Source organism: Corapipo altera, unplaced genomic scaffold, assembly GCF_003945725.1.
Source record: "Corapipo altera isolate COAL_440 unplaced genomic scaffold, ASM394572v1 59, whole genome shotgun sequence".
NCBI classification, from domain to species: domain Eukaryota; kingdom Metazoa; phylum Chordata; class Aves; order Passeriformes; family Pipridae; genus Corapipo; species Corapipo altera.
The window spans coordinates 5,864,795-5,891,245 of record NW_020884917.1 but is presented as its reverse complement, the minus strand read 5'-3'; the positions used below and the strand labels follow the sequence as shown (position 1 = coordinate 5,891,245).

At 35.8% G+C, this 26,451-nt stretch overlaps 1 protein-coding gene across 3 annotated transcripts in view; it reads right to left on the bottom strand.

The window, feature by feature from the left end:
- Positions 1–26,451, bottom strand: part of VPS41 (VPS41, HOPS complex subunit) — a 109,651-nt gene that overhangs the window by 78,090 nt on the left and 5,110 nt on the right. Inside the window, exons 3-5 of one of the 3 annotated variants that reach the window (XM_027655849.1) lie at positions 13,540–13,584; positions 12,948–13,055; positions 9,963–10,040 (exon numbers count right to left, since the gene is read on the bottom strand). The exons of 1 other annotated variant lie outside the window; for it this stretch is intronic. In XM_027655849.1, coding sequence (XP_027511650.1) covers positions 9,963–10,040; positions 12,948–13,055; positions 13,540–13,584 — 231 coding nt within the window. The remainder of the gene's footprint in view (positions 1–9,962; positions 10,041–12,947; positions 13,056–13,539; positions 13,585–26,451) is intronic. One more of the 3 variants, XM_027655850.1, reaches the window with a different exon arrangement.

Here is a 26,451-nt window from a genome sequence, read left to right as displayed (position 1 = left end):
TCAACATTAACTTTCCATACAGGCTAGTGAATTATAAAATGGGCTTTGAAGAAGAATCCCCAAGACATATCTAAACCTCTGAGCATGAAACTTAAGGGGCACTTTCACAGCTTGTTTCTAACAGAACATCACCATTACTGTCATTAATGTATTTGACAGGATTTTGTAGAATTCCGCTCTCAAAGTAGAAAGTATGAGATTTTACTCCATTTCTTGATAAGCCAAATTTCAGGGACATGACTGATGAAAAAGGCCAACCAGGTCATACAGTGCAAGTTCTTGTCAGGACAAGTTTCCTTTTTAGAGATTATTTTATTGGTGCTTCAACCAAACAACTTTTAAAGAAGCAAAAAGGCTCTTGACTATTCTTCTCAGGGGTCAGGCATTGTTGTGCCAACACCATTTCCAGGAAGCCTTTCACAACAGTCACGATGCTCATCCCGCTCTCTGACACAAGACAGAGGACATCACCACATGGAGGCCTAGCAACTCTGTTTCTCCATGCGTTCCATACATAGCCTGTATTTTCTTCACAGATATATAGTTTTCTTTTTTCTATAAGCTCCTGAAAAACTTGCAGTAAGTACTTTTTGCAGTTATTTTAGCTCGTCAGCGATTCCACTACAGACAATGATTCAAACCTAATGGTCACTGAAATCAGTGAAAAGATGTCTCGCTGAAGGAATCAGACAGATGCAGAAATATTACAAGGGAATGAATTCCCTTTCCTGGCTGAGAACAATGTAAGAGGTCATATTTCTGGCGCAGTTAAATATTACACTGGTTGATCAATGTTGAAGTTCAGCCAATAGCTACAGCTAAAGTGTCATTTTCTATGTAAACATTCAGTTATCAACACTGGTATAGATTGGCATAAGTCAGAGCTACATGCAATAACAAACACATTTTCTGATTACTGAAAGCATTGTATTCTCTTTGGACACCAATCTGGACCTTCCTTTATTTGCAATTATAACATCTGGTCTCATAATTCCACCAGAGATACTCAACAATAGTCAGATTTAGGTGTCTGATTCTTGACAGGATCCTAAAAATATATGCAAACCAAAATGGAGGGAGAGGGAAGCACTCACACAAGTAGAAACTAGGTATCATGAAATGCTCTGTAACTTACTGTAAGCAGCATATCGTATGACATATCCTCACCGTGACAGTAAGATAGAAAACACTAAATGTGAAGATGAATTGATTTTGTGCAAGTTCCTCAATGAATTTACATACAAAGAGGCTCTATTTCAATACCAGTGAAGTATAGACTTGATTGCATATCATAAACTTTATTTAAAGTAGATCAAAAAAGCAAACAGATTAATTCCCTCCTCCATCTTTACATTGATCACATTTCACAGCTCCTATCCATAAGAGTGCCAAGACCTCCAGGAATTAGACTTCAATTAGCAGCCAGTTCAGGGTTACAGTGGTGAATCTTCCAACATTAAAGTACCAATTTCTGGCATTTCTTCTACTTTTATTTCTCTGTGTCACAGGGCACTGAGTGAAACTAACTTCCTCAGCAGCACCACAGTGGAGATGGCCAGCTTGACATTAGCTATTTTTCTCAGCAGCCGTTCTGACGGCATTAACACCTGAGATGATGAAATCTGGACTGTCCACGTTTACCATTCCATCAGGAGTGCAATAAACTAACTGCTATACACACTGTCATGTCTTTTAAAACAAATAAGTCTCATCCTTCAGAAAGGAATCCTTATTAGATTTATTAAGTTCATTATCAATAATATCTTCTTCCATGGGAGAAAATACTTAGTTTTGCCTTCATGTTTTGTTCATCATATTATGCCCCTGTTATGTCATTATGCATTTTTAATAGTGCTCTATTTTTATTGTAAATGGAAACAAAGGACTGTAGCTCTATCATTAATGTCAACTTGTATAAAAACCATTGTTCTTCAGAACTCAGTCTAACTAAGAAAACATTTTCTAATGCAAATAATATTTTATTAATGCCAGAACTCTTAATAATTCTGACAGGTAAACTGCTATTATTCTGTATATGCACATAAGTGCCTGCATTCCCTATAGACAAAAATGCCATGCAGGTATAATATCCCATTTGAAAGGAAAACAGCCCTACGAAACAGCAATATACCAGCTTCTTAGGAATCAAAACTTTCCAAATCCTCCTTGTGCTTTTAAAGGTAGTTAGGGTTTAGAAAACACACATCTGAGTTATCAGTCTTCTGTGAAAATATTTAATCAGTGCTACGTGAAACTAGCTGTTTCATTGCTGCCAATAAAACTTTAGAACAATTTGGCACAGTGGTCCAGCTACATATCAGCAAAGAGCATTTAGGGCAGGTTGAGACAGATGTGACACTATGCTTCTGAGATGACTGAAACAAGGAAGCAGTGAATCACTGAACTGTCTCATGTCAATCCACATCACCTGGTCAAACCACAAAGTTCCCAGCAGGACAGAGATACCCCAGATGGTAAAAATCTGTGGTTCTTCAAATACCAAAAACCAGTAAAAGATGGAACAACCTAGTAGCACAGCATCTAGTCTTCCTTGTCAGGGATTATGCCTCTGGAAGGCACAGAAAAGTATGTTCTTTATTTCACAGTTGTTTGAAATGTGTTGGTAATCTTTTGAAACTATAGGAGCCAATCACACTCTAGAAAAATTTTGCTTAAAATCACAGATCAAAAAAATATTATTGTGCATGTTTGTTTAATATGTCTTTGAAATTAGAAACTATGTCTCTGTGTTTTTCTTAAAAGCAAATTAACTTTGTTGCCTAATATCGTTGTCCAATTATGCTGCTGCATAGGGCAATTTTTTAGAGAAATGGTCAATAATCATTGTAAACACAAATTACATTTTCTAAATAGTCACAAGATGTGGTATACATTCAAACAGCAAATGTTACTAAACCTGGATGGTGAAAGAGTTAGAGGGAAAAAAAATTGTTTTGAGGATTTGATGTATCTTAATAATGTCACAAATAATTTTGTTCAAAAATGTTTGAAAGTGACACATGTAAAGTCACTTAGCAGGATTAAAGTAAGAACCTCTTGATCTTTCACAAAACTAAGAGTCAATGAAGTCTGGAGAAAAAAAACCACTTTGGAAACCGCCCCAAACTATATTGTATTAAATGTATTAATGTCCTTCATGTTTAGCATTCTCCCCTTATGAAATATTTTCCCCCTAGAATATTCAATACTTTAGTTTTTTTTGAAAAAACACATAGAATATGACAGTATTCTACCAAATCAAGAGAAAGTGAACTATTTTCTATGTCTAGATTCTTGTAACAAAACAGTATTCAGTCACTTTACCTCAATAAATGGTGACATTAACAGACCCTTACTGACATCAGTGACACTGAAGAGGGCTGCTAAGGTATCTAAGGTACTTGCTAAGGTACATTTACAGTTGGTCATGAAATGCAACCAACAGACAACAGGATACTCTGTAGAAAAGTGATTGATACTGGAGAACAAAATACAAAACTTCTTCCTATGCTTCTATTTCCTTTCCTCTCTCAAAAAAAGAGAGGAAAACAATATGCATTTTAAACATAATGAAACTGTAGAAAGATCATTCCGTCTAAGGATGAGGCTGACATCCTTTTCAAAAAAGGTACATGGGCAACATAGTTGCTAGTGATGAGTTCAAAACAGACGGCAGAAACAATTGCCATCCCAGATGCAGCTGATAAAATATGCAGGCTTTATACTTTGATGGAAATTTATTAGATCTACAGCATCCGTGTTACTGTTTGCTACTTCACAAGCACACATTTGACTCGTATGAGCTAAGAGCATTCAAGAAATAAATGACTGGACCACATAAGACCTTCTGTAGCTGAACCCATACTTCCAACTAAACTTTTTACATTATTCTGCACTAAGCTACAGAGTTAGTGAAGCTACAAGCTTGAAAGAATAATTGAACGAAACAGTCATGCTTGCTCAATTTTGAGCTTATAAAAATTAATCATAGGTGATTCTAAAATTGTTTTAAACTCCCACATTTCATCCATACTCTAAACGACACTTCTAGTAATAACTAATGCCTTCCACATCCACCTGATCTCTTTGGTTAACTAAAAATTTAAGCAACACTCCCTTCAAAGGAAAGTCAGATAAAGTGGTACAAAGATAATGTGCAAAACATGTATGAGATTGTTTTTTCTTGTTTCAGTTTTGTCAGATAAGAAACTTTTCTTAGATCTATGGAATAATGACCATGACACCACAAGTTTTGCTGGTCTAGGCAAACTACCACAGGTACACCATGATTCCTACCAAAGAAGTCTCCTAATCTTCAATAGCTCCATGGTTCCCATTGGAAACACTCCAGGTCACAACCAACCTAATAAGCACGGTACCAGAACAAACATCGTAAGACATACTTTCCAAGCCTTTATAACATCCAAAAAGCCAGACTCAAAAGGCCATCTGAGTTATTCCCACAACTACTGTAAAAACCTTTGGATTTCCAAATCATCTGCAGTTAAAATGAAAAGACAGGTAGACAGAAACAGAAGTGCTATTAAATTGCGTGTAGACATTAAACTCTTAAGAGCAAAATCCCAAAAGATGACACTTTTATCCGTTTTTTCCATTTGAAAGAGCTAGGGGTTAGCTTGAAACATGTAAGGCGTAAGAATGCATCACCCGTCTGGGTGGGAGGTCCCATGGAGGGGAAGGAAACTTGTCCCTTGCATAGACACTTGCTTCTATCAAAACCTTAATTTTTATTTTTTTTTTCTGGAACTTCCATTTATAGTAGTCCTCTTTGTTTTGTACAAAACACAGGGTTTTTAGCTTCAAATTTAACAGGCACAGTGATACCCTGCAAATACTGCACACAGCTACCCAGATTGTTGTGTTGCTTCACTTCATCTCCCAACTAAGTTTTCTTTCATAGGCTGACAGTGACAACTAAAATGATGTAGTTAAAAGTAATAAACAGAGAATTTTAAGAAGCCTGTCAAAGTAAGTGACATTTATATCATCTTAGTCTCAAACTCTCATGCAAAGTTCCATCCAAAGCAACTTCTTCGTTATACAATCAAATGCTAAAAGTAACCTTTCCTATTGAAAGATCCTGCACTATCTCTCGCAACAGTTAGTAGGTTCTACATAATTTCTAGTATTTAGTGCTTAATGCACCCATTTCTTTGTTAGAAGTACTTTTTTTCTTGTTAACAAACTCTTGCAAAGGGACATCAAGTCAACTGAAACCTCTGACATTTTGTTTGCAGCCTGCTGATTTATTAGCAAAATCCACAGGCCACAGACTGACCTTCAAGTAAGGTCTTGCTCCAGAGGTTGGAGAGTGCTATAACTTTAATACACTCAAAGGCAACAATACCACCACAGAAGGAACTCCCTTGCAATTTTTCAAGGTAGCAGAGATGACCTAGTGATTTTGGATTTCCACCACTCCGATTAAAAAACTATAAATAGTTAGTTAGTTCTACAAAATGTGAGACAATCAGGAAAAAAAGTGGGACCAGGAAAGAAATACATGGTAAAAAGGAACGTTGTGAGAAGATTTTGTTCTTTCTGAAATTCCAGCAGCCTTGAATAGCTCACAAATATTGCATGCTAAAAGGACTTCAATTTCTTTGCACTAACAGAAGCTTGAAAACACTATTCACATTGTTTTCTGGAATCATGCATCACCTCTGAAACACCTGCAATGCATTAAACATTTAAATCTTCGCTACTTATAAAGTAGGCAATCTTTCCCCCTCTCACAGACTCACTGGCATCAGCCAAGACTTCTTACCATTTCTGCTTTAAGCTTGATGTTTATTAGAAGACCAGAATGGGGACGAGTTTTCTTGCCCTTTGAAAGGTTTTTGATTTGTTACTTAACTAAACATGTTTGCACAGCTTTCTTCATATCTACAAGTCTTTAATCCACAAGATGTCAGTTGAGGCAATAATTATATTAATAAATTGTAGACAGTCTAAGAAGAAAAGAAAGATGGAGAGACATGTGGAATTAACGTGCTGTGAATCAGTCCTGCATCATCCTTTGTCACTGGCTTTTTTTCCCCTCTTCTCGTTGCCTTTTAGTAATAATTTTCAGTGCATTTGACACATTTCATCTCACTCAATGCACTGAACCCTAATATGAGAGAACACCAGTTTGTCAAACATACGTTATTCGAGGATGCATACCAGTTAATCTTAGGCGGCTGACATAGGCAAAGACAGCCACACTGGCAAGAGCTAAATACACACCAGGCAAGGAGAGAGGGATTGCAAGAGCATAAGCATGGCTGCTGAGATACTAGCACCACCCAAGGCCAAAGTCCCCAAATTCCTGTCTCAATTCTTCCCAAATGACGTCTCTCACAACAATTTCAAAGCACACATTTCCACTGCTGCTGACAAGAGGAGCTGCAAACCGGAAAAACTAGTCGTCTGCTTGACACAGGATTCAGTATCAGATATTGGAAGAGTTGGACAAGAGCAAGACTTTATTCTGAAAATACTTTTAAGTTGTTTACTTTCAGAGAAGCCTGTGTGAATATTTATGGGTCAAAGTCAAACAGACAATTAAGTCTTTGCAGCACCAGGGCCAGTATTTGTAATCCAGGATACTCACACTAATTTGCTGCTATGGACATTATGGAGTACAGTTGTAAAAGGCTTTTTAAACAATAAGTGTGTTACAATAGCAGAACTTCTAGGGATGCCAAGCTTTACATTTTATTGTTTCTTACAACTGTTTTTAGCTCAACTTACAATGTCAAATGCATTCAGTCTTCAATAGGAGTGCCATCATTCAAAGCTCAGCCATTTTGGAGCTTATGCAATATACTGATAAGTTTTCTCCCTCATTTTGCTGCAAATGCTGAGATCAGTATCTATTTATGTTTTACAGTTTGGTTCAAAGGCAGATGTGAATCAATACAGAAAATAAAGGATTGATTATAAAGGGAAAATTCTTATTTCTTCAATTTCCAAGCCCATTTATACTTTTGAACATGGTTACCTGGAATTAGGAAAGAAAAATAGAAATACAGAGGACTATGAGAGCAGTAATGGTATTTTCTACATATATTTAATATGAACTTGCTATTAAAATGAATTTATAAAAAGGTTAAAGTAAAAACTTCTTGCTCCATTCTGGTTTATTTCACATACTAACTGTATTTCAGACCTAGTGGCTTTTAAAGTTTCCCATGTATGCTTTGATTTTGCTAATTACACATTTAACAGATGTATAGAAAAGTAACTAATTTTTTTATTCCCCAACTTTGCTTTAAAAAAAATCCCAAAACAAACATCACCACCACCTCTCACCCCGAAAAATAAAGACCCAAATGCGGAACAATTCCTTGAATTACATAACTGATTTTTTCTGGACAAAGGGCTTCACACTGTTACCCTTACTATTAACTTCTGCCATGTCATAAAACAGAAAACATCTGCTAAAAAGATGCTTTCAAAAAGAAAAATATGTAAAAGACACTCCTCAGGTACACTACTTACTGCAAACAACAAAAATATTTCAGTGGTAATATTCTTATTTTATTTACTGGGAACAACTTTTATAGACTACTAATTTCCAATGATTAGTAACAATGGATACCATCCATATTAACAAGTTCAAGGTAAAACCACATCTGTCATTCCACCAATGAAAAAGGTTCTCAGAAGGAATTTGTTCATTCTGGACCAGAGAAAACAACCAGCAAAAATACCACTAGAGAAAACACTCTTTGCCCTGGCACATTTACAAGGAATGCTTTGTCCTTACATGACTTCAGGAACTAATTCACTTTCTTCTCAAGAAAGGGTTAGGTTTTATTTGGGATTTACTACATGGCAATACTCTATTGCAAATTCCTCAGGAGAAAAGACAATAAACAGGCATTTGTAGGAGAGAACAGAAGGAAGACTCCACTGAATGTTTTGATAATGATGCTTCTAGTCTGCAGTCCAAAAGTTCAGGTTAGAAGGAAAATATTCTGACATACCGCAGCCAGTTCAGAATAAACTGTCTACAGGTTTTTTTCTTTGAAAAACTTTTCTTTTAAAGACAAGTGGTCCTAGAGAAAAATCATTCTTCTTCAAATTAGGAAAAAAAATAAAAAAAAAAAAGCAGCACTGTTTCCACCTAATCCATGATGTAATCTGTTGCACTGGAGACATGTACATTACAAAAAGAGACATAAACATTAATAATAGAATCCAAGAAACATTTCTGTTTCCTGTTCTCCAGCTTAAAAAGTAGTTTCTACTGAAACAATAGTTTTAAAAAGAAATCATTGCCATCTCTACAAGGAGACACAGCACAAAAATCTTCATCCTGAAGTAGGCTAAATTTGGAAAAGTAAGCACCTTAGAGCAGAAAGTAGATTATATTGCCCAAACTTAACTTCATCCTAAGAAACCACCCTCCCAGCAGGCACTGATATGACTTTTAATTAAGGAAAAGCAAAGAAAAGAATAGCAGATTTGGGAGGATAGGTATAAAGAGGATGCAGGAATTTTGTTTTATAGTCTTTTGCAGACAATAGGTCCCCTTGTTCCTTGCTCTACACCTAGGCAGTGCCCTAAGCCTTTACAAAAATAAGATTTAATTTCTTGGAATCAGTGGGAGAGAACAAGGCATTGGTGGTTCACATAAGAAAAATAAAAAGGTAGTTCTACAAATGAGCTTTTCAAAATGCCTTACACAGACTGGAAGAAATACAAGTCTAAGACATTAGTGCCAGACTCTACAGAAAATCTGCACTTCATTTGAGTGAGCCTCTGAGTCAGTCTTCTACTGCAGCAATGGAAGAGAAGAATTCAGGTTCACTTTAATCCGACCTGCCCCAACAGAGAGTTTCTCTTAGTTCGCAGAGAAACTCCATCAAGTAGCATGCATGAAAAGTAATCAGAACTGTAACAGAGACACCAAAAGCTTTTCCTCTTTTGAAATGCAGTCAGCATCTCATTTGCAGGACTGACGAACATACAAAACTAAAAGGAATGGAAGAGTATAATTAGCTTGACTTTAATTAATACCCAGTAAGGTCACTGACAATCTGACCAATATTAAACCTAAAATCTTCTCCAAAAGCTGTGCCTAGGAGTCTGTACTCCCTCTACTCCCCTACTCATAACCAGATTTTTCAAAAATATAAACAAAATCTTCCACTCCTCCCATGCAGCTATGTCAGCTTTTAGCACACACGTTCTCTTTGCAAACATGCCCACATCTTGTGATGGTTTCTCTGACAAGTCCTCAGACTGCTATGAAAAACCAATGCTTGGCTACTAGATTTTGTGACAATGTCAGGAGAAAAAAAATTGCTAATTCTCTTCAATCCAATTTCCAAGGAAGACAGGGAATTTGCAAATAATCAACAAATATCCACAATTAAAAGGAACATTTAATACTCTAGAACAGAGTTTAAATTTAACATTTCATTCATCTTCTACTACCAGGAACCACAAACTTCTTTTCCTTCAAACAATACAAACCCATAAAAATTCAAACTTCAAAACATTTACAAAAAATATTAGCATTATATATTTGCAACAGATAAACTGAGCCAGCAACGTAATCAATCAATTTTGAATTACTTGTGGCAACTAGCTAAAATGATAGTGCACACACTAATAAGTGACAACAGTCACCTAATGAACAGGTTCATGCCTTATGGAAATCACAAGCGTCTTGGTTACATTTTTAATAACAGGCACTTACAAATCATAAATATGTATTTCCTCTTCTATTTCATGAAAAAGTTTATTATATGTAAATTGAGATGTGCTCATCACAAAACCATCCAGCATAACTTCTTTTTGCAAGGACCATACACTGCTTCTTATGTTACGGAATGCATTAGTACAATTTGAGGTGTAACAAGAGTGTTTGTTAACTTACTCATTTCTTAGTACATTACAGCATTTTTACATCCCAGTAAATGGGTTCTGAATAATGTCATACTTACAACATCAAACTTCTGTGTGATGTTCCCCTGGACATCAAGTAAATAAACTTTGCCATAATGTGTTCCCAGTGCCAAAAACTGTAAAAGAAAGAGACTGATTACACAAACACAAAGACACCACGACCAATACTACAGCAATGCTAAATGAACTCCAGGATGTTTAGCAGATTAATGATTAGCAACACTGTGGAAAAGAAAAAAGTCCACCACTTTCTATGGAGAAAGGTTATTTTAACTATACCTAAAGAATAAAATAGGGCTTCAAGCCCATATTACTTTGATAGTGCAAGTTAGCTGTCAGAATGAGTCATGAGGACTCTCATCCACTGACAACTAATGGTGTGTCTGCAGTCTGTACACACTGGCTGATGGAGTGTGGCAGCAAATTAAAAATGCAGTGTGAAAGCAAGGCCAACAGAGATCTGAAATAGTTCCTAGAAATAGTTTCTGCAGCTTTGTTTCAATCATAATAATTTCCTTTGAGCTTTATTTTTAACAGTCCTTCATTATTAACATGAAAACAAAGCATTCAAACACAACAAAAGGCCACCAGTAAGCCGCTGGTAAAATAACAGTTGAATTATGGAAGGTCTCTGACAGTGCATTTAGGCACACAGATAACCACTGGGTTTGCTCTCCTTCACATAGCAACACCTAAATTGAATACTCTCAAGACAAATACACTTTTCCACAGGAGTTTCATTCTAAAAAATAACAGCAAAATAAAGAAATGTCCGCACAAATTCATGCTATCACAAAACTTATTTTGACACAAACAAGAAGGGAATTGATTCTGAGAGATCTGCTGTTAATTGAACCATGTGAATTACACCTAAACTGAAAAGGAAGAACTTTGGTACTACTTGATTTATGACAGAGGTTTCTTTTATTTGTCCCCGCCCTACCCCACTTTCAGCATTACTCAAATAGTTTAGGCTACTCAATTCTCTGTATTTCACTGCATGTGAGCATGCTTCATTGCAACCTATAATGAAATGCTCAAATTTACAGGCACTGCTAAGCGTGTCAGTCAGGCAGCACAATCTTTAAAAAATAACCTTACAGAAAGTCAAGGTTTAAAAGGATTTATCAAAATGCAATTGCTTAAAATGAAATTTCAGTTCAGGCACTTAAAATATGAAGCTACATTAAAAGGAGTCAAGAAAGGGAAAGAAGGGGTTCATTAGAAATTCATTCCCTGCAATGCCTTTCACTCCTGCAAGGTTGCCTTTTTTCAGGAAGAAAAAAGTCCCCTGGGTAAAAAAATCAATACTGGTTAATAAAACATCAGGTGTGCAGACATAACTAGGTATGACTATTCCACTGCACAGGCCTGCTTGAATGCACCAGGTGCCATGACGATTAGTCATCCAGTGCAGACAGCAAGCCTGGTGAAAATATGATGCTTTAGCAGCAAAAAGGAGAAAAAATAATCCTGGGAGGAAATTAGTCTGAACACAGAAGCCAGCTTTCAGGATTCTCAGCAAAGTTAAACTGCTTTAATCAGAGACGTACTATACATATTATGGTATAATTTTGCTAATGATGACACTTGATCAAGGCTTTTCCTGCTCTTCCAAGACAAAAAAAACCAAGAAAACACAACAAAAATGAAACAGAAACACCCCCACAAAATCTATAACCCAGTTTCATTTTTAAGCTCTCTGTTGTAAGAGACCTATTCCTAAAAGACTGCAGTACCTGGCTTCTAACAATATTGATCCTTCTCATAAATAGTGTATCCAGTTTGCTGGAAAACTGAAAGAGCTGGGATACTTCAACCGTTTTCCTGTATTGTCATGTTTTGTGACACATATATAGTAAAAGCTGTATCTGTGCATATACTTATAGAAAAATCCAGTTCAATTCTCGGCTTTCAGAATTTACCTGAGACTTGTGAATAAAAGGTAACAGAAAAAGGCCACAGACAAGGAGGAAAGGCTTGCCAATTTTCCAAATATCTGTGTAATTCTAAGTCGTCAAAAACATTTTAGAAAGACTTATTGTTTTCATTCACACAGTTAAAATACAAGCTTCATCTTAAGAGCCTCTTGAGCCATGGCAACAGTCCTCTGAGGAAAAGAAACATAGCAAAAGTCAATCTAAAAATATAGCCAAATAATAAAGATAGATCCCTCAACAATAACCGTTAAGGAGTTATTACTGGATATGAAAAAATATACATTCAGAAAATAGCTATTATGTTTTACATACTAATAGTTAACAAATCCTTAAATCATACTTTCAGATCTCTTCAGTATGCCTCAATATTTTAAAATGCTTTCCCATATTTATAAAAGAGAAGAAAACTCATAAAATACAAAGCAATTGTTTAAAGCACTAAAGAAGCATATGAAGTTTCCTTCTTTTAAGAATAAATAAATAATTCGTCATGAAATTTCTTCACTTTGCATTGTCCAACACTTTCTCCCTATTATTCTCTTGTAAGTCACAAACCTTAGCATGTGCCTTTCCTCTCCTTGTTTTTAACATACTGAATCAGGGAAGGGGAACAGGGAAGTGTTAGTATGACACCTCTCAAAAAAAACTCCCCAAAAGCAACCAAACAGAAAATATTGTAATTACTTCCTTCTACACTGTGTTAACATAAACTCATGTGTCTTCCACAGATGAATATATGCTAAGTTCCTGGCATGATGAAGTCTGTCTTCAGTGATTCAGGCTGTACAAATAAGCACATTATATAGCAATTTCCTTCCAGAGGAAAGGAAATTTAGGACTGTATTCCAATTCTAGAGAGATCTACTGTTAACTGAACCATGTGAACTACTCATTTTATCACTGAGAAAATGTGGATTGTTCAATACAGGGTTATGGTGAATTTTGTTTATGTTAGTGTTGTCCTGCACTGCAAGTCTAGATTTGGCATCACTTGTACACAGAAATATACTGACATATTATAAGCACAGTTAAATATATAAAACCAAGCAGAAGTTTTATCTCAGCCACAAAGTCACATAATACCTTTTCATGCACTGTCATGCAGCTGGCTGCATCCTTCTGGAGAATTTCAGTCACTCCATTAGAAAGCCGTTCATACTTCAGCTTAGGTTCTTCTTCACTCTCATCTTCCTAAATTTTTAAGAGTGCAAGGAAAATGGAGCAAGAGAGAAAAAACAACAAAAACATTTAGATGTTTATTTTAGATATAAACAAATTAAAAGATACCCCAAAACTACCACACAGTAACAGGCGAAGATGGATCACTATGTCTTCATAACAGCCATTACAATCAAATGCCAAACTTTCACATTTTTATCATCTGAGGGGGTTCGGGTTGTGGTTTTTTGTTATTGGTTTCTCTTTTTACTCCAAAGTTCTGGGTGCAAACAAAGACTGTATAGCAGCATATCAATTCAGCTGTAAGAGGCACTTAGTTGATATCTAAAAAGCAGGTAAAAATGTACATGTGTACTTTATTACATAAAGTTAGTCATTTGAAATTTAGAATACAAAAAGGATGGATATGAAAATGAAGGATGATAAAATAAAGTGTGCCACTGTAGCCACAATGAACTGAAAGCTGAAGCATGCAGGTTACAAGAAACTTCACGACCTTTACAAGATGCTGCACCTCTGTAGGAAGGATAGAGGCAAAATGCTGTGAACAAAAATAAAAAAGAATCCACTAGGAATAAGTTAATTGTATACAACCCACCGATGGGTTTATGTTAAAAAATAAATAGAATAAACATGTTGTCTGGGAAAAGGATCTGGACACAGCATGTTCCTATGAATTACCTTTATCGTGTGCATGTTAGGATCTTTTTCTGGTAAATACTGAGGCTTTCCTCTCTTTTTTTTTTTCAAGCATGTTAGGTATTATCCCCCAATCACTATTTAGATGCAAAGAAAGATGATGGTTCAATGGGCACACAGTGAAAAGAAACTAAGCTAAAAAACCCCAAAACAAGCAGCAAATTTATTCATCAAAGAACACCCCACGTTTATCTCTTAGGAAAAGAAAATCCAAGGTGCAAAATAGCTCTCTGGTCACAGGCATCTCAGATGGTCTTCTGAAGTACAGTGCCAAAGAGAGATTCCATAGGCTTCAGTAAGTCTCAGTTAAATACTGTATGTGCATATATACATATATATGTGCATATATACACAAACTCATATATATGAGCGAGACCCTTGGTCCTCACTGGGAAACAGTATACCTGCAATAATATTCTCCTACACTATTTGCTCTAATGAACAGATCAACATTGAGTATGTTTTCCACATAAAACGTGTCTCTCATTTCTAAGCAACCAGAATACAACAACGCAGGGCTCTAACTAGAGGAGTGCCTCTATTTCCCACCAACCACTGTCTTCCAATCTGTAAAAATGCACAAGGTCAGCTTATAGCAGAAGAACTGTATTTGTGCAACATTTATAGCTAATGATGTGAAAAATAAATCTGGAAGAAGGACATGTTAACTGGTTAATAAAATATATTTTGTTTAAACTGCCTTTGGAGTACTAAAGTCAGTCTTTCCCAAGTTAAATATTATGGTCATTTACCATGTGTGATACCATCATATATGGTAATATGTACACAACCTCATGAAAAACACAAAAAAGCCACACATTCCTATGGAAACACTCAGTATTTAGCCCCATGCTTATATAAATACACTGCAAAGAGAGTCTGTTTTAAAATGTTGTTTGAGAGTTTTATGACAGAATACAAATGAGATTAATAAAGGGATGTCAGCAGCGCATGACGTAGGAGTCTGAAGTGAGGTGTCAAAATGTCCACCAAGAAACAATTTTATTCAGTAAATCTAGCACTGAACAAAGTTGTTACTAGACAGAATGACAATGTCAAATTACAGGGCTGTATATAAATCAGTCAAATTCCTTGTGCCTACAGATCCTAAATAAATGGCTACAACGTAGAGGGAGGTGGTAAAGTCAAAGAAAAAAGCACACATGCGATGGAAGGAGGGCGTAAGGAAGTATGTGTCCATTTTACACAATTAATACATTACTTCATTTTATACATTCCTTACAAAGATTACACTTGAAATGCATGAGTAATCATTGAATAAATTCATAAAAGTAAAAATTGAACTCCAGTCATCTAGTTTTTATAAGATCCCACATGTTGGTGGGGTCTGGACATTCAATGTGCAACCAACATGAAAAGTTAATTCTAGTCTCTTGAGTAGTTTGCATAAAATCATTCATCTGTGGACCGTTAGAAAAAGTTACTGCAAATAAGTTTTGCCTGTCTTATTTATGAGTGAAAACTAAGTAATTTTTCTTGCACATGCACATACAAAAAATATATATTTTCAGAAGTCAGTGCACTGAAGCATTCTGCTGGCCTTCAAAATAAGTAAATAAAATGAAAACTTCCAAATATTAGGCATGATGATGTACCCATTTCATGCTTTCTTGACAGAAAGTAAAAGTCAAGCTATAAGGTGAATTGAAATGGGGTTGGGGCACTTTACTGTAAACAAAATGAAATGAAAAAGGTGATTTGCAAAATTCAAGATTTCTCTACTGCTTCAGATATATATTAAATGCATTTGATGATCTCTTATTTAGAGTATCAGATTAAAATTTAATAATTTTAAAGGTATTTTTCTATCAGGAAAAGCTTTTATGCAGTATGAACTTCTAAAGTAAACAAAACCCACTGTTAATAAAAGCAAATCAATAATTTTTTTTTAAATTTTAATAATCCTTAAAACCCACAAATAAAACCATCATCAGCCTGAGCTGAGTTGTCAGTTAGCTGTGTTTCTATGACAACCTAGAGGAATAGTACAAGTCCTGACTTGCAGCAAAGCTAAGATATAAACAGAGTGACATTTACCCCATACAAGAGAACTCACAGCTTTCCTTTTTTAAGGGAAAAAACAGTAAAAAAAAAAAATCAATTGCTGAACTAACATAGATTTTTACTAAGTGTATGACACTTATTTAAAGTCTTTTAAACCATCCTAGAGGATTCTAAACATTTGAAAATAAATTTTATAGCACTGCTTTTTGTACCACCACTTAACACTTATCCCATATTTTCTGCCTAAAAATACTTGAAATAACACTGAAGTTTGAGATTCTTGACAAATGTATTAAATGAAAAAGAAATATATACTGTACAAAATGTGTACTCCACACACGGCAGCCTTAAATTCTGAAAGGGAAGGAGACCCACAGAGCTGACAGAAGGAAGCTACCTTTGTGATGTTGGAAAATAAATAATGATCATTTTTCAACCATGTGAATGCTAAACTAAAACTCATATTCCATTTAATTTTCTACTTGCATTTTAATGCTAAAGCTAGCAGTCAAATAGCTAAAAATATGTTGTAAAGTACCTGTAAAGAACAGGTATCCATAAACACTTCCCATTGAAAGCACATTTCCAATGGAACGAAATACCCTAACTAACCTTCAACACTAATACAAACAAACACCTTCCTACTAAGAGTCCTTTGTCTACACTCAGCACCTACACACTACCGACTCTTTTCTGGAGCAGATTTACAAAACTGAGGAGAGCTGCAAATATGCATCAACCTCCCAGGAGGCCAGTGCCACTGCAAGGGATGCTCATCTGCCTTTCTAAACACAGATTCACAACATTCTTCAGATATTCTGCCCTGTCTTTCCTAGCTTTGCCCACAGGAACTACTGCAGTGGAATCATGAATAGAAGAAAATATCTGAAATCGGTCCTGGAAAATTTCCAGAAGGAACCTGTGGGCAGTTCCCAGAGTTATTCCATTAGCCCACATTTGCTCCTGCAGCAGAGGATCTGCCCACAGGACAGTCTGTCACATGAACTACATGGTCTACTGACTGCGGATACTCTAATTATGTTACGGGCACTGACAGCAAAGTGTCACGCTTCCCATACGATTTGCCCTCAAAGTTTTTCAAAGCCTTTATGGAATTAAATGGTGCATACATTATAAGGCAAGTGTCCTTCCCCTTTGTTGCACATCTTCTGTCCACTCCCAGGTAGAATTCCAATTACTATAGGTGGCCATTCCAGCCTTGTTTATGCCTGCAAGTTTTGAACCTGCAAAGCATTTAAACTTCAATACAAAGATACCTGAGGTCCATCACTCAAAGCAATTTCAAAGAAGATACACACACACCCTACTGCAACAAGGCCCCAGTGTCACAGGCCTTCCTAAAAGGTCATGACTTGGTGGGAAAAAAACCCACATAAAACAACAAAACCCCCTACAGTTAATTTTCTGTTTTTTTTCTTCATGCTTTCTTTCAAGTTCTCCTTGACTTCAGAGATTATAAGAAAAAAGTTAAATTAGCTCATTTCTTCCTGTCCTGGTTCAGGCCAGGCCAGGCCAGGGCTAATTTTTGCAGTAGCCAGGAGGAGGCATGGCTAGGACCTGGAGGTTATTCTATACCACCTCATGCCATTGCCAGGGTGGCGGGGGCAGGAAAACCTCTTCCAAGAAGTCTCTTCTGAGCAAGCATGGTGGAGGGAGCAGTGGGGTAGTGAGCAAGTAGCACATGTCTTGGAGAGTCACAGTGGGAACACCAAATTCTGGAATACCATTCCTAAACCATGACATCTCCTAGCTTACAGGCCATTCAAAGTGCCTCTGTGTATCTGAATACTCAGTGTTTAGAACACATTATAAAATCTCACTTTAAAAAAAAAGAACAACAAACGCCAAAAAAAAAACATTCTGCTGTAAAAGTGCAAACCCAACATTACTGCTAAAAAGTGAGAAGAGACTACTTGGCAATTTGTGAGAGTAATTTTTACACAGGTTAGACCTTTGGAAACCCATGCAGAACCTAATACGAAAGCAGCATTTTTATTTATTTAAACTGTCATCACTATCACACAGAAGAAAAAATTAAACTGATTAGTTAGAGTTCCAGAATGATTAGTTAACAGACTACATAAAAACTTCCAGTAGGACCAAAGAAACCAACTCAAATTATTTTTGAGTTAAAATGAAGGCTCATAGAACATCCTCAGTTATGCAAAAATGAATAAACGCATCCTTAGTGCTCTGCTGGAGGCAGCTTCACTTCTTACAGAAATTCAGTGACAAATATAAAAAGAAAAAGAAAACAATATAAAAAGACCTCAAGCCCCAGAACGAAGTCTCCAAGGATAATTACATACTTCTAAACATATACAAAGCACAAAGTGCAGCAAAATACTCAAGAACTCAGTTGTCAAGACATTTTATTACATTTTCCGGTCTTGACATCTTGACTAGATCCAAAGCATAACCATATCCAACTGTTAATTCTTTTACAGAAATTATGTCTTAATCAGGGGGTTGATTGGTTGTCTCAGTTTTAATTTTGAGGGCCTGTGGGACTGTAGGCTGGAAAGGATCTTTCTACTATAAATCTCCTAGCCGACAGGAGCAAAGGAGTACTTACCTGAGTGGCTGGTGTCCTGCTGAGAAGTGGAATGGGTGACTTCTAACCAGATTGCAATGAAAGGTACATCCTCAGTGGGGTTTTACACCACCATCCAACCCTCCAGCAAACCCTTCCTATCACCAGCATTGCCTGAGAGGGCAGGACTGCACCACAAAGGCTATGCAAGCCCCAGGTTGAACAAGGGGGGCCAACAGGTACCTTACAAATTTAAGGATAACTGTCACAAAATTGCCACAAGGAGACAAGTACTACTACCCAACAAAAGATACAGATAAAATTTTTTATTTAAATCTTCATCACATTACTACACCTGGGAATTGTACCACACGGGTCATAATGCCTCGTTTGGCCTGATAAATTATGACTATTTTCAGACTTTATCCTTTCCAGTTCGGCTCTCAAACCTCTGTTAGGACCCAACTACCTCAATTCATTAAAGGTCAAGAGATACTGAACAACTGATTTATAAATAAACCTGATTTGCTAAACTGAATAAAAAAATCCAGCAAAAAAAAATCTACTGCAAGTGAAAATATCACATGCAACACATGACATAACACATGCAGGAGGATACTTTAATATTCTTAGTTTTAGAAAATATTAAAAGGCAAGCTGTAACAAATTCTTAATGTCTGTTGATGAATTTAAGGAAGTAACACCACAGTGGCACAACACAGTTTGGAGATCCCTTCGACTTCCACCCTTGATCATGTCAAATCCCTGTTTTGAAAAATAATTTAAATAATCACTATTTCTGATAAAACAGCTGGAAATTCACAACAAAGATTTGCCAAAATTTATGTTTGCATTGTTGCAAAACCAGTAGCGTATTGTTACTTTGTAAAATCAAGAAACACATAAAGTATGATTTAAAAGCTCATTGGGTCCTTTAGAAGATAGCACCTCAAAGTCATGTACTAAAGCTCTCCAAGCAGATCTGCCCCTATGTGTTTTTTAAAAAGAATGCCATATTCTCAAGTGATGCAAACACCTCACCTTCCTTGCTGGCCATTTCTAGGTCTTACCCTGCCCTCTTTCAAAAGAAAAAAAACAAATTTAGAAGAAAGCAGAAGAAAGCACTCCATCTCCCACAATTTTGGAAGATATATACACTTATGCTGAAGAATCAAGTGCCACAGAGCAAACAAAGAGAATTACTGTAGTAAGATGCATAACTATTACAAAGCTCAACTTCATTGTTACTGTTTCTCCATCCCTAGGATATGGTTTCTGGACTTGTGTTCCTGTCTCAGTGATAAAGCGAGTACCTATACTATTTTCAGGATTAGGATCCTGACTCAATTTCTCTCAATGCAATCAAATCTCTAACACCAAGGAATGCCAAGAAAAACTCAGACTAAGCCCTTTAACCTTCAAAAGCCCAGTCTGCTAAACACCACCAAAATTGGAACACAATTTTATTGCAAGCTGTTGTTTTATTTAATGTGCAGAATTTAAATATTGAGGACTTTGTCAGTTGCTTCAGAGCCTCACTGAGAGAACATAAACCTCTTTTCCTCCATTATTTTCATATCAAAAAGTCTGTTCCTACAGGAGAATTTTAACAAAGCAGAAAAAAATAAATTTGTTTAAGAATCAGAATAGCAAAGACCATTTCACCTCAAAGTCAGTGGTTCAAAAGCAGTTAGAGCAATAGTGAATAAAAGCTAGAATCCCATTCAAGTTTCCAACTTGCACAAGAATTAATTTCCATTCTGCAACTACTGCTACACAAGACAACAAAAGGCATGAAGACTGAAATTTCCAAACCATGACAGCATATTTGTGACTTACACTGCTAAAAATATTTTCCCCTAATTCTATGGTGAAAATACAGTAATGTTACCTCAGTGAAAAATGTGCAGTGAGTAACCTCCCATCTAGTTCCTTTACAGTTGTTCATAAGGCAGATCAGCAATGCTTTCCCAGTACACTTAGCTGCAAAATTGGTAAATATGGATTAGGATGGTAAAATTTCACACAGCAGTTTTCTGTTCTCCCCATGCATTTTCCACAGGGATTTATTTAATACCGTGGGAAAATGCAGATATACACCAGGAGCAAGGAATTAAGATGATATGGCTGCCTGTGAATATGTATCAAAATGAGCTGTATTTACAGTACAAAAATAACACACAGATGAAAGCCAAAGCAGAGAGCATTTTATTTCCTCACAAAACTGTTGTGATCTACAGAACATTACACTATATTTGCACAACACCAATCGAAGATTCAGTCTTACAGGTTTGAAGGAGCTGGGCACCAGCCAAGTTGTGAAGCATAACTAACACACAGATGACATACTGCACATGAGCAGTCATAAATGGCATGTTAAAAAAAAACAAACAACAAAACAACAAAAAAAAAGAAGTAGTAAAAAGTCCATATAGTACAATTTGGTTTCATTTCAATTTCCATTAATTTGTTTTACTGGTAGTTTTGCGCGTGACAAAGAACACCCAAAAACTTCAAAACCCACTTCAGTGTTCAAAAGCACAGAATCAGTCCATCCACACCAAGTACACCAAGTGCACTAAACAGAGGTAGCACAGGATAGGCTGTTTGATCTTCCATGTCCAAATCCAATTCCAGTTCCAGCACAGAAAAATCCAAGCACAGTTCAAATCTCAGTGAAGCTATGCATTTCTACTTGTACTTTCCTTTTGCTGAGTAAGGAACTTGGGCAAACATTTGTTTCCCCTGTGGACACTACTCAAGCAGCCCAGTTGCCACCCTGTAATCTACTGCATATGAAAACACGACAGTGCAGTTTTAGGAATAGCACTTTTTAAAGTTCACCTACCCACCACAGGGGAAGAGCTGAATCTCCCTGCTACTTTCTTTTTTCCAGCCTAGGCTGTTATTCCACCCAGATGAATACATTTAGTGTTTTGGAAAAGCCACATCTCCATAATCTGCTAACAGTAGCTTTGCAATTGCATTTAATTTATGTAGCAGGCACAGCAGCATTTTTACTTTTTATGTATTCAACAACACACAGATAGAACAGGCACTTCTGGTTAATATTAATACCTCATTAAATGAAGTATCTAATTTTCACTCCAAACCAGAACATCTTAAAAGAATATAGCAATAATCCGTTTTTTTCCTGTAAGTCAATCCTCTAACGATGTATATTATAATGTTAGTTACTAGTCACTGCAAACTTGTTTTTCAAATTAATGTATGAAAATATTCCATTTAAACTTCAATAAATAATTTACTATGCTCATCCTGCTGACTCAAATTGATAAATTATTTGCATGATACATTTTCTCATCAATAGGGAGAAGAACTTTCTATTTGGAATTTATGTAACTTTTCCTTCCATTCTCCCCATTTAAAAGGACAATTTCATTTAAAGCCATGCAGAGAGAAGCAATCTTTCTCTAGATTGCTCAGGAATGTTAAACAGAATACGTTTTTTGAGAATTTTTCTCTCATTATACATTTTTAAAATAACCTAGTGTAGAACTATTCAATAATAAGAAACAAAAGCGTGATGAAAAGCAGAACTTTGGAAAACATCAGACAGGTGACAAAAAAAGGCAACTTGGACTGAGGTACAGTAGCCAAATCTATTTTTCAATCAGTAGTGATGCCCCCTCAAAAGCTACTATCCACAGAAGAGCTTACCTATTCCAGCCCAATGCTTCACACTGTATGTTAAGAGAACATTTTGATGGAAATAAAGTATGACAAGGAGTTTTTTTACCAGATGCTTTATTTACTTGAAATGATTTAATTGCTTTGACCTAATCCAGACCCAAACTACAAGACTAAAATCTGGAGTGCAATAAAAAACAAAAGAAAATATCAAGGCTTTTTAGTTGTCTCTTTTTAAGGTTTACATGTTTCTTAATTGTGTTTCTGCTCTGATCAGTTTTCTAAACCTTAAAGAACAAAACCACAACCAATTCCAGTGGTAAAAGTGTATCAAACATGGATATTTCTAAACCATCATAAATTGTTTGAGCACTGGATTAACCAAAAATTTCTACAACACTTTTCTCTCTACAAACTCTTGTAGAAATTTTTAATATAGCGCCTAAATAACTGAAGAATAAACTAAATGAACAAACGTGCCCCTTTCACAGGGTAACAATGATCAAAGAAGAAAAAAAAAAAGTTAAGAGGCCTTATAAAAATGGAAGTGCTAGAACAGAAATGTATGCAATACTGATGACTAATACATTCATGTTATCTAGCAAAAAAGCAGGAATGCAAATATTAATGCAATTTTTTTTAAAATACTATTTTAATAACTCTTTGCAGAATATTACCATCTGCACCCACATGGCTTTTTTTGGTGGTTTAGTTCAACAGGCAAACAATTACAAACCAAAAAATTTTAAAAAAAAAAAAAATCGGTAAAACTCCTTACATAATCAAGGATCATTTCTTGGGATATAGCACTCATTTTATTATTCCAGGGACATTTGGAATTCACCATTCTTGAAATGGTGCTTCCCGTAAAAAAGTTACATGCTGCACCAGGGCAATCTGCTCATAGCCCCAGTGGTAAATCAGAAAGGAGCAGAAAATTTTTGAGCCAATTCCAGGATGGTAACTTAGCTTTGATTCCCTCCTCAAGTAGAAAGGTTTTGATACATGACTATTTTAATTTTATCAGTACCTCACATTCCCAAATGAAGGGGGAGCTTGAAACCCTCTCTTCTCACCTTAGTGGAGGGTGAGGGGCAGACTGGCAAGAAAGAAGCAGAGCATAATTAACATGTACATGAGGTCTGAGGTAGAGACAGAAGCTGTAGGTCCTGGAACCACAAGGAATAGTTCCAAACATTTTTCTGCCACATGCAAAAAACCTGAAATAACTGTTACTAAGTTAAGCAGACTAGCAGTTTTCGAGGGTGCAACATATGCCTTTATGGCTACAATTTAAGTCTCAATGGGAATGATTTTTACACTACATATACAGTGAAAACAAAAATAACATTCACCTGATCTCACAAGATTTCATAGAGTAACACAGTGAATGTTGACTCAATTTGGCTCTTTAATAAGCTCTCTTTTGAATTAAGAGATACAAAACCAGTTCCTCTCTTCAGATAATGCAAGTGATTCATGGGTGCACTTCACAATACATGCTGTAGTGTGCACTACTGTACTCTAATTATTCCTTCTTTTAAATTAAAATAAAATTTGTTTAAATCACTAAATCACTCCACAACAGTCTATTCTGTAATATAATAGGGTTCTCTGATTACAAGCAAAACTTTCAAAGACAAAATTACAAGCTGAGCAGCAACATCAACTTAAATGCAAGAAAAATACCACTGCACATCCCATATTAGCACCTCATTGCATTGATACCAAAGAAAGCTTAACTACTTACTTATACAATTATTAGCATCATCTTTTGCTAATTAGCTGGCAAAATACAAGTATCTGTCTGACAAAAAGCAGCTCAATTGAAAAAAGTAAAATTTTACAGAAACAGACATATTGCAAGGAAGAAGAATAATTTGAAAATAGATTCAGGTTGTACATAATTTATGAAGATTTTTCTTTTGCTCTACAGTTTACAAATAGCCAAAAGTCAGATTTCTTTGCTGTCTATTTTTAAGATCTCATCAAATGTGATAGTCCAAACATGTAGCTTAAGGTGCTGTAGAATAAAATTACATAAGCTCATGAAACTACATTGTACAAGGACTTTTCAGCCAAACAAACCTGTTCAGATTCAGCCCCAAATCTAGCGTATCTGATGATTAGACAAGGTTGGGAGAAATAAAGCAAATATACTTCTGAAGCACAATTAAAAAAACTCAACAAAAACAAACAAAAACCCTCCAAAACCACCAAAACCAAATGCCTAAAGCCAGAAGATACAAAAAGAAAAAAGAAGTCCAGTAGAATTACTTAGCAAAACAAGTAGGTTTTCTCCTAAGAATTAAAAGACTGTTAGATATATGGTTTCCTCACCATATCATGGAATAGTATATAGCGGTCTGTCTATAAGAAGGGAAAAAGCTCATAATAACCCATATCAAATATAAGAATATGAAAGAAAAGTGTCTATTGTACTGTAGTTACCAGGAAAGACCTATTGCAATTCTACAAGTGCTACACTTCTACAAGTCTTACAAGTAGCTACAACTATTCTACACAACTATTCTACACTATTAACATCTGAACAAATGCACCATCTCTGCTAATTAATACCTTTGCATTTTACACATTCTGACTTAAACAGCTGAAAAGTATTAAATACTTACACAGCCTTAGATACTCAATTTCCTGGGGAGCAAGAGCTGGAACCAAACTCACAATGACAAGCTTTTAGATGACATACATTCAAGACAGTCAATTTTTGCAGACTCTCACATTTGAGGCTTACTATTAAGCTCTACCACCAAGGCTGTGCAAATAATCATCCTGGCATTTGTTAAAGAGCCTGTCATTCAAAACAAATCAAGCAGGTAGAAAAATAGAATTAGTATCTTATTTACTAGAAGCTACTAAAGGAATGATAGTAAGAGTTGCTGCATGAAACAGAATCAATCTATGATTCTTTAGTAAGATAATGGCACAGCAGCGCAAAAACATCAGGAAAAAAAAAATCCGTATTTTGTTTACACATCCAGTTCAGACAGGGACATCATTTACTCAAAATCAGGAATTTTAATATTGCATTCCTCCATAATAGAACATACTTCTATAATGTAAGTTGGATATGTGTCATGTACCCTTTGAAATCAGTAGGAACAATATTCAATTTTATAGGAAGAATTTAAATTAAATGCAAGAGCAATTGTGTATGTAAAAATCTTATTACTATGGTAAGATGCCCACGAAGTCCATGTCATAAATACAGTATTTTCTAATTGGTAAAACTACACAAAAGGCTTCAGGATTCCAGTACCACCACAATAAAATCCATCCCTGATTATTCAAACTATGGGCCACGCCAAAAAAGTAATTAGAATTTTATGATCACAAGAGCTAAGAGTAAAGCCATCAATTTGACCTTACCTCTGCCCATATGTCATATAATATAAGCAAGCACCAAGAACATTTATACTTTGTGCTTTTACCACTATTTTTGGTTATATCTGAATGATTATTACAAACAGTCTAACGAGTTTCATTTCATCAACTACCTACTGATGCTCAAGACACTACAGACTGGACTTAATACTCAAAGACAATTAATGAAAAGCATTTTCACAGACATTAGAATGACAATTGTTCTTTAGATCCAACATCTACATTCTCAATATATAAATTTCTTTCACGTGAAATTAATGTTAAAAATAGACATGGACTTTAACAAAGGTCTAGTTGAAATTTTAGGACTTTCAATTTTGTGAAAGTTTTATGATGCCTATTTTTCCTTAAGCTAAAAACTAATAAAACCCCTCAAACATTTATGATTAATTCTGCTCTAAATACTTATTTACTACCAATTGCAATGTTGAAAGGCCATTAAAAATGCCACTAAACCAAGTTTTCACTTGCAATTGGCTTTAAAGAAAGAAACAAGCAGGTATCTGTGTTCACTATCCTGTGAATGTCAAGCCTTGAAAATGTTACTATTCTGCTAAATACTGAGTTGTTGCCCAGTGATTGTCTATGTGCACTTCACATCACAAAGCACTATCCAGAATGAAAGCATTTCACACTGGGCAAAAAAGTCTGGTGCAGGCAATCATAAAGGGCCAAAGAAATCCCTGCTTCTCACTAGTAATGCCCTACAGTGCCACTGACACTGTGAATGAATGGCAGAGAGAAAAAAATTATCTCACAAGAAAAAAAAGTCACCATCCTCCACAAAAAGATTTTTTCAGATCCACCACTACAGTCTCTGCAGTATTCACTGGCATGGAAATTAAGACTTCTGCCTGCTTAGTGCTTAAACCCAGATGTCAAGCATAAAGATTTGTCCCTAAGTAAAGAATAGAAAATCTTCCAAACAGCAAGGTCATTGAAGTTTTGTAAGTCTATGAGTCACTTTGACTTCAAGGCATAATGGGTGAAAATACTCTGTCAAGGTAATAGCTACTTCTCTGTGTCATCTGTCTTTGCTGGTGGCCACAACTGAAGCTGCTCAGTCACCCTTAT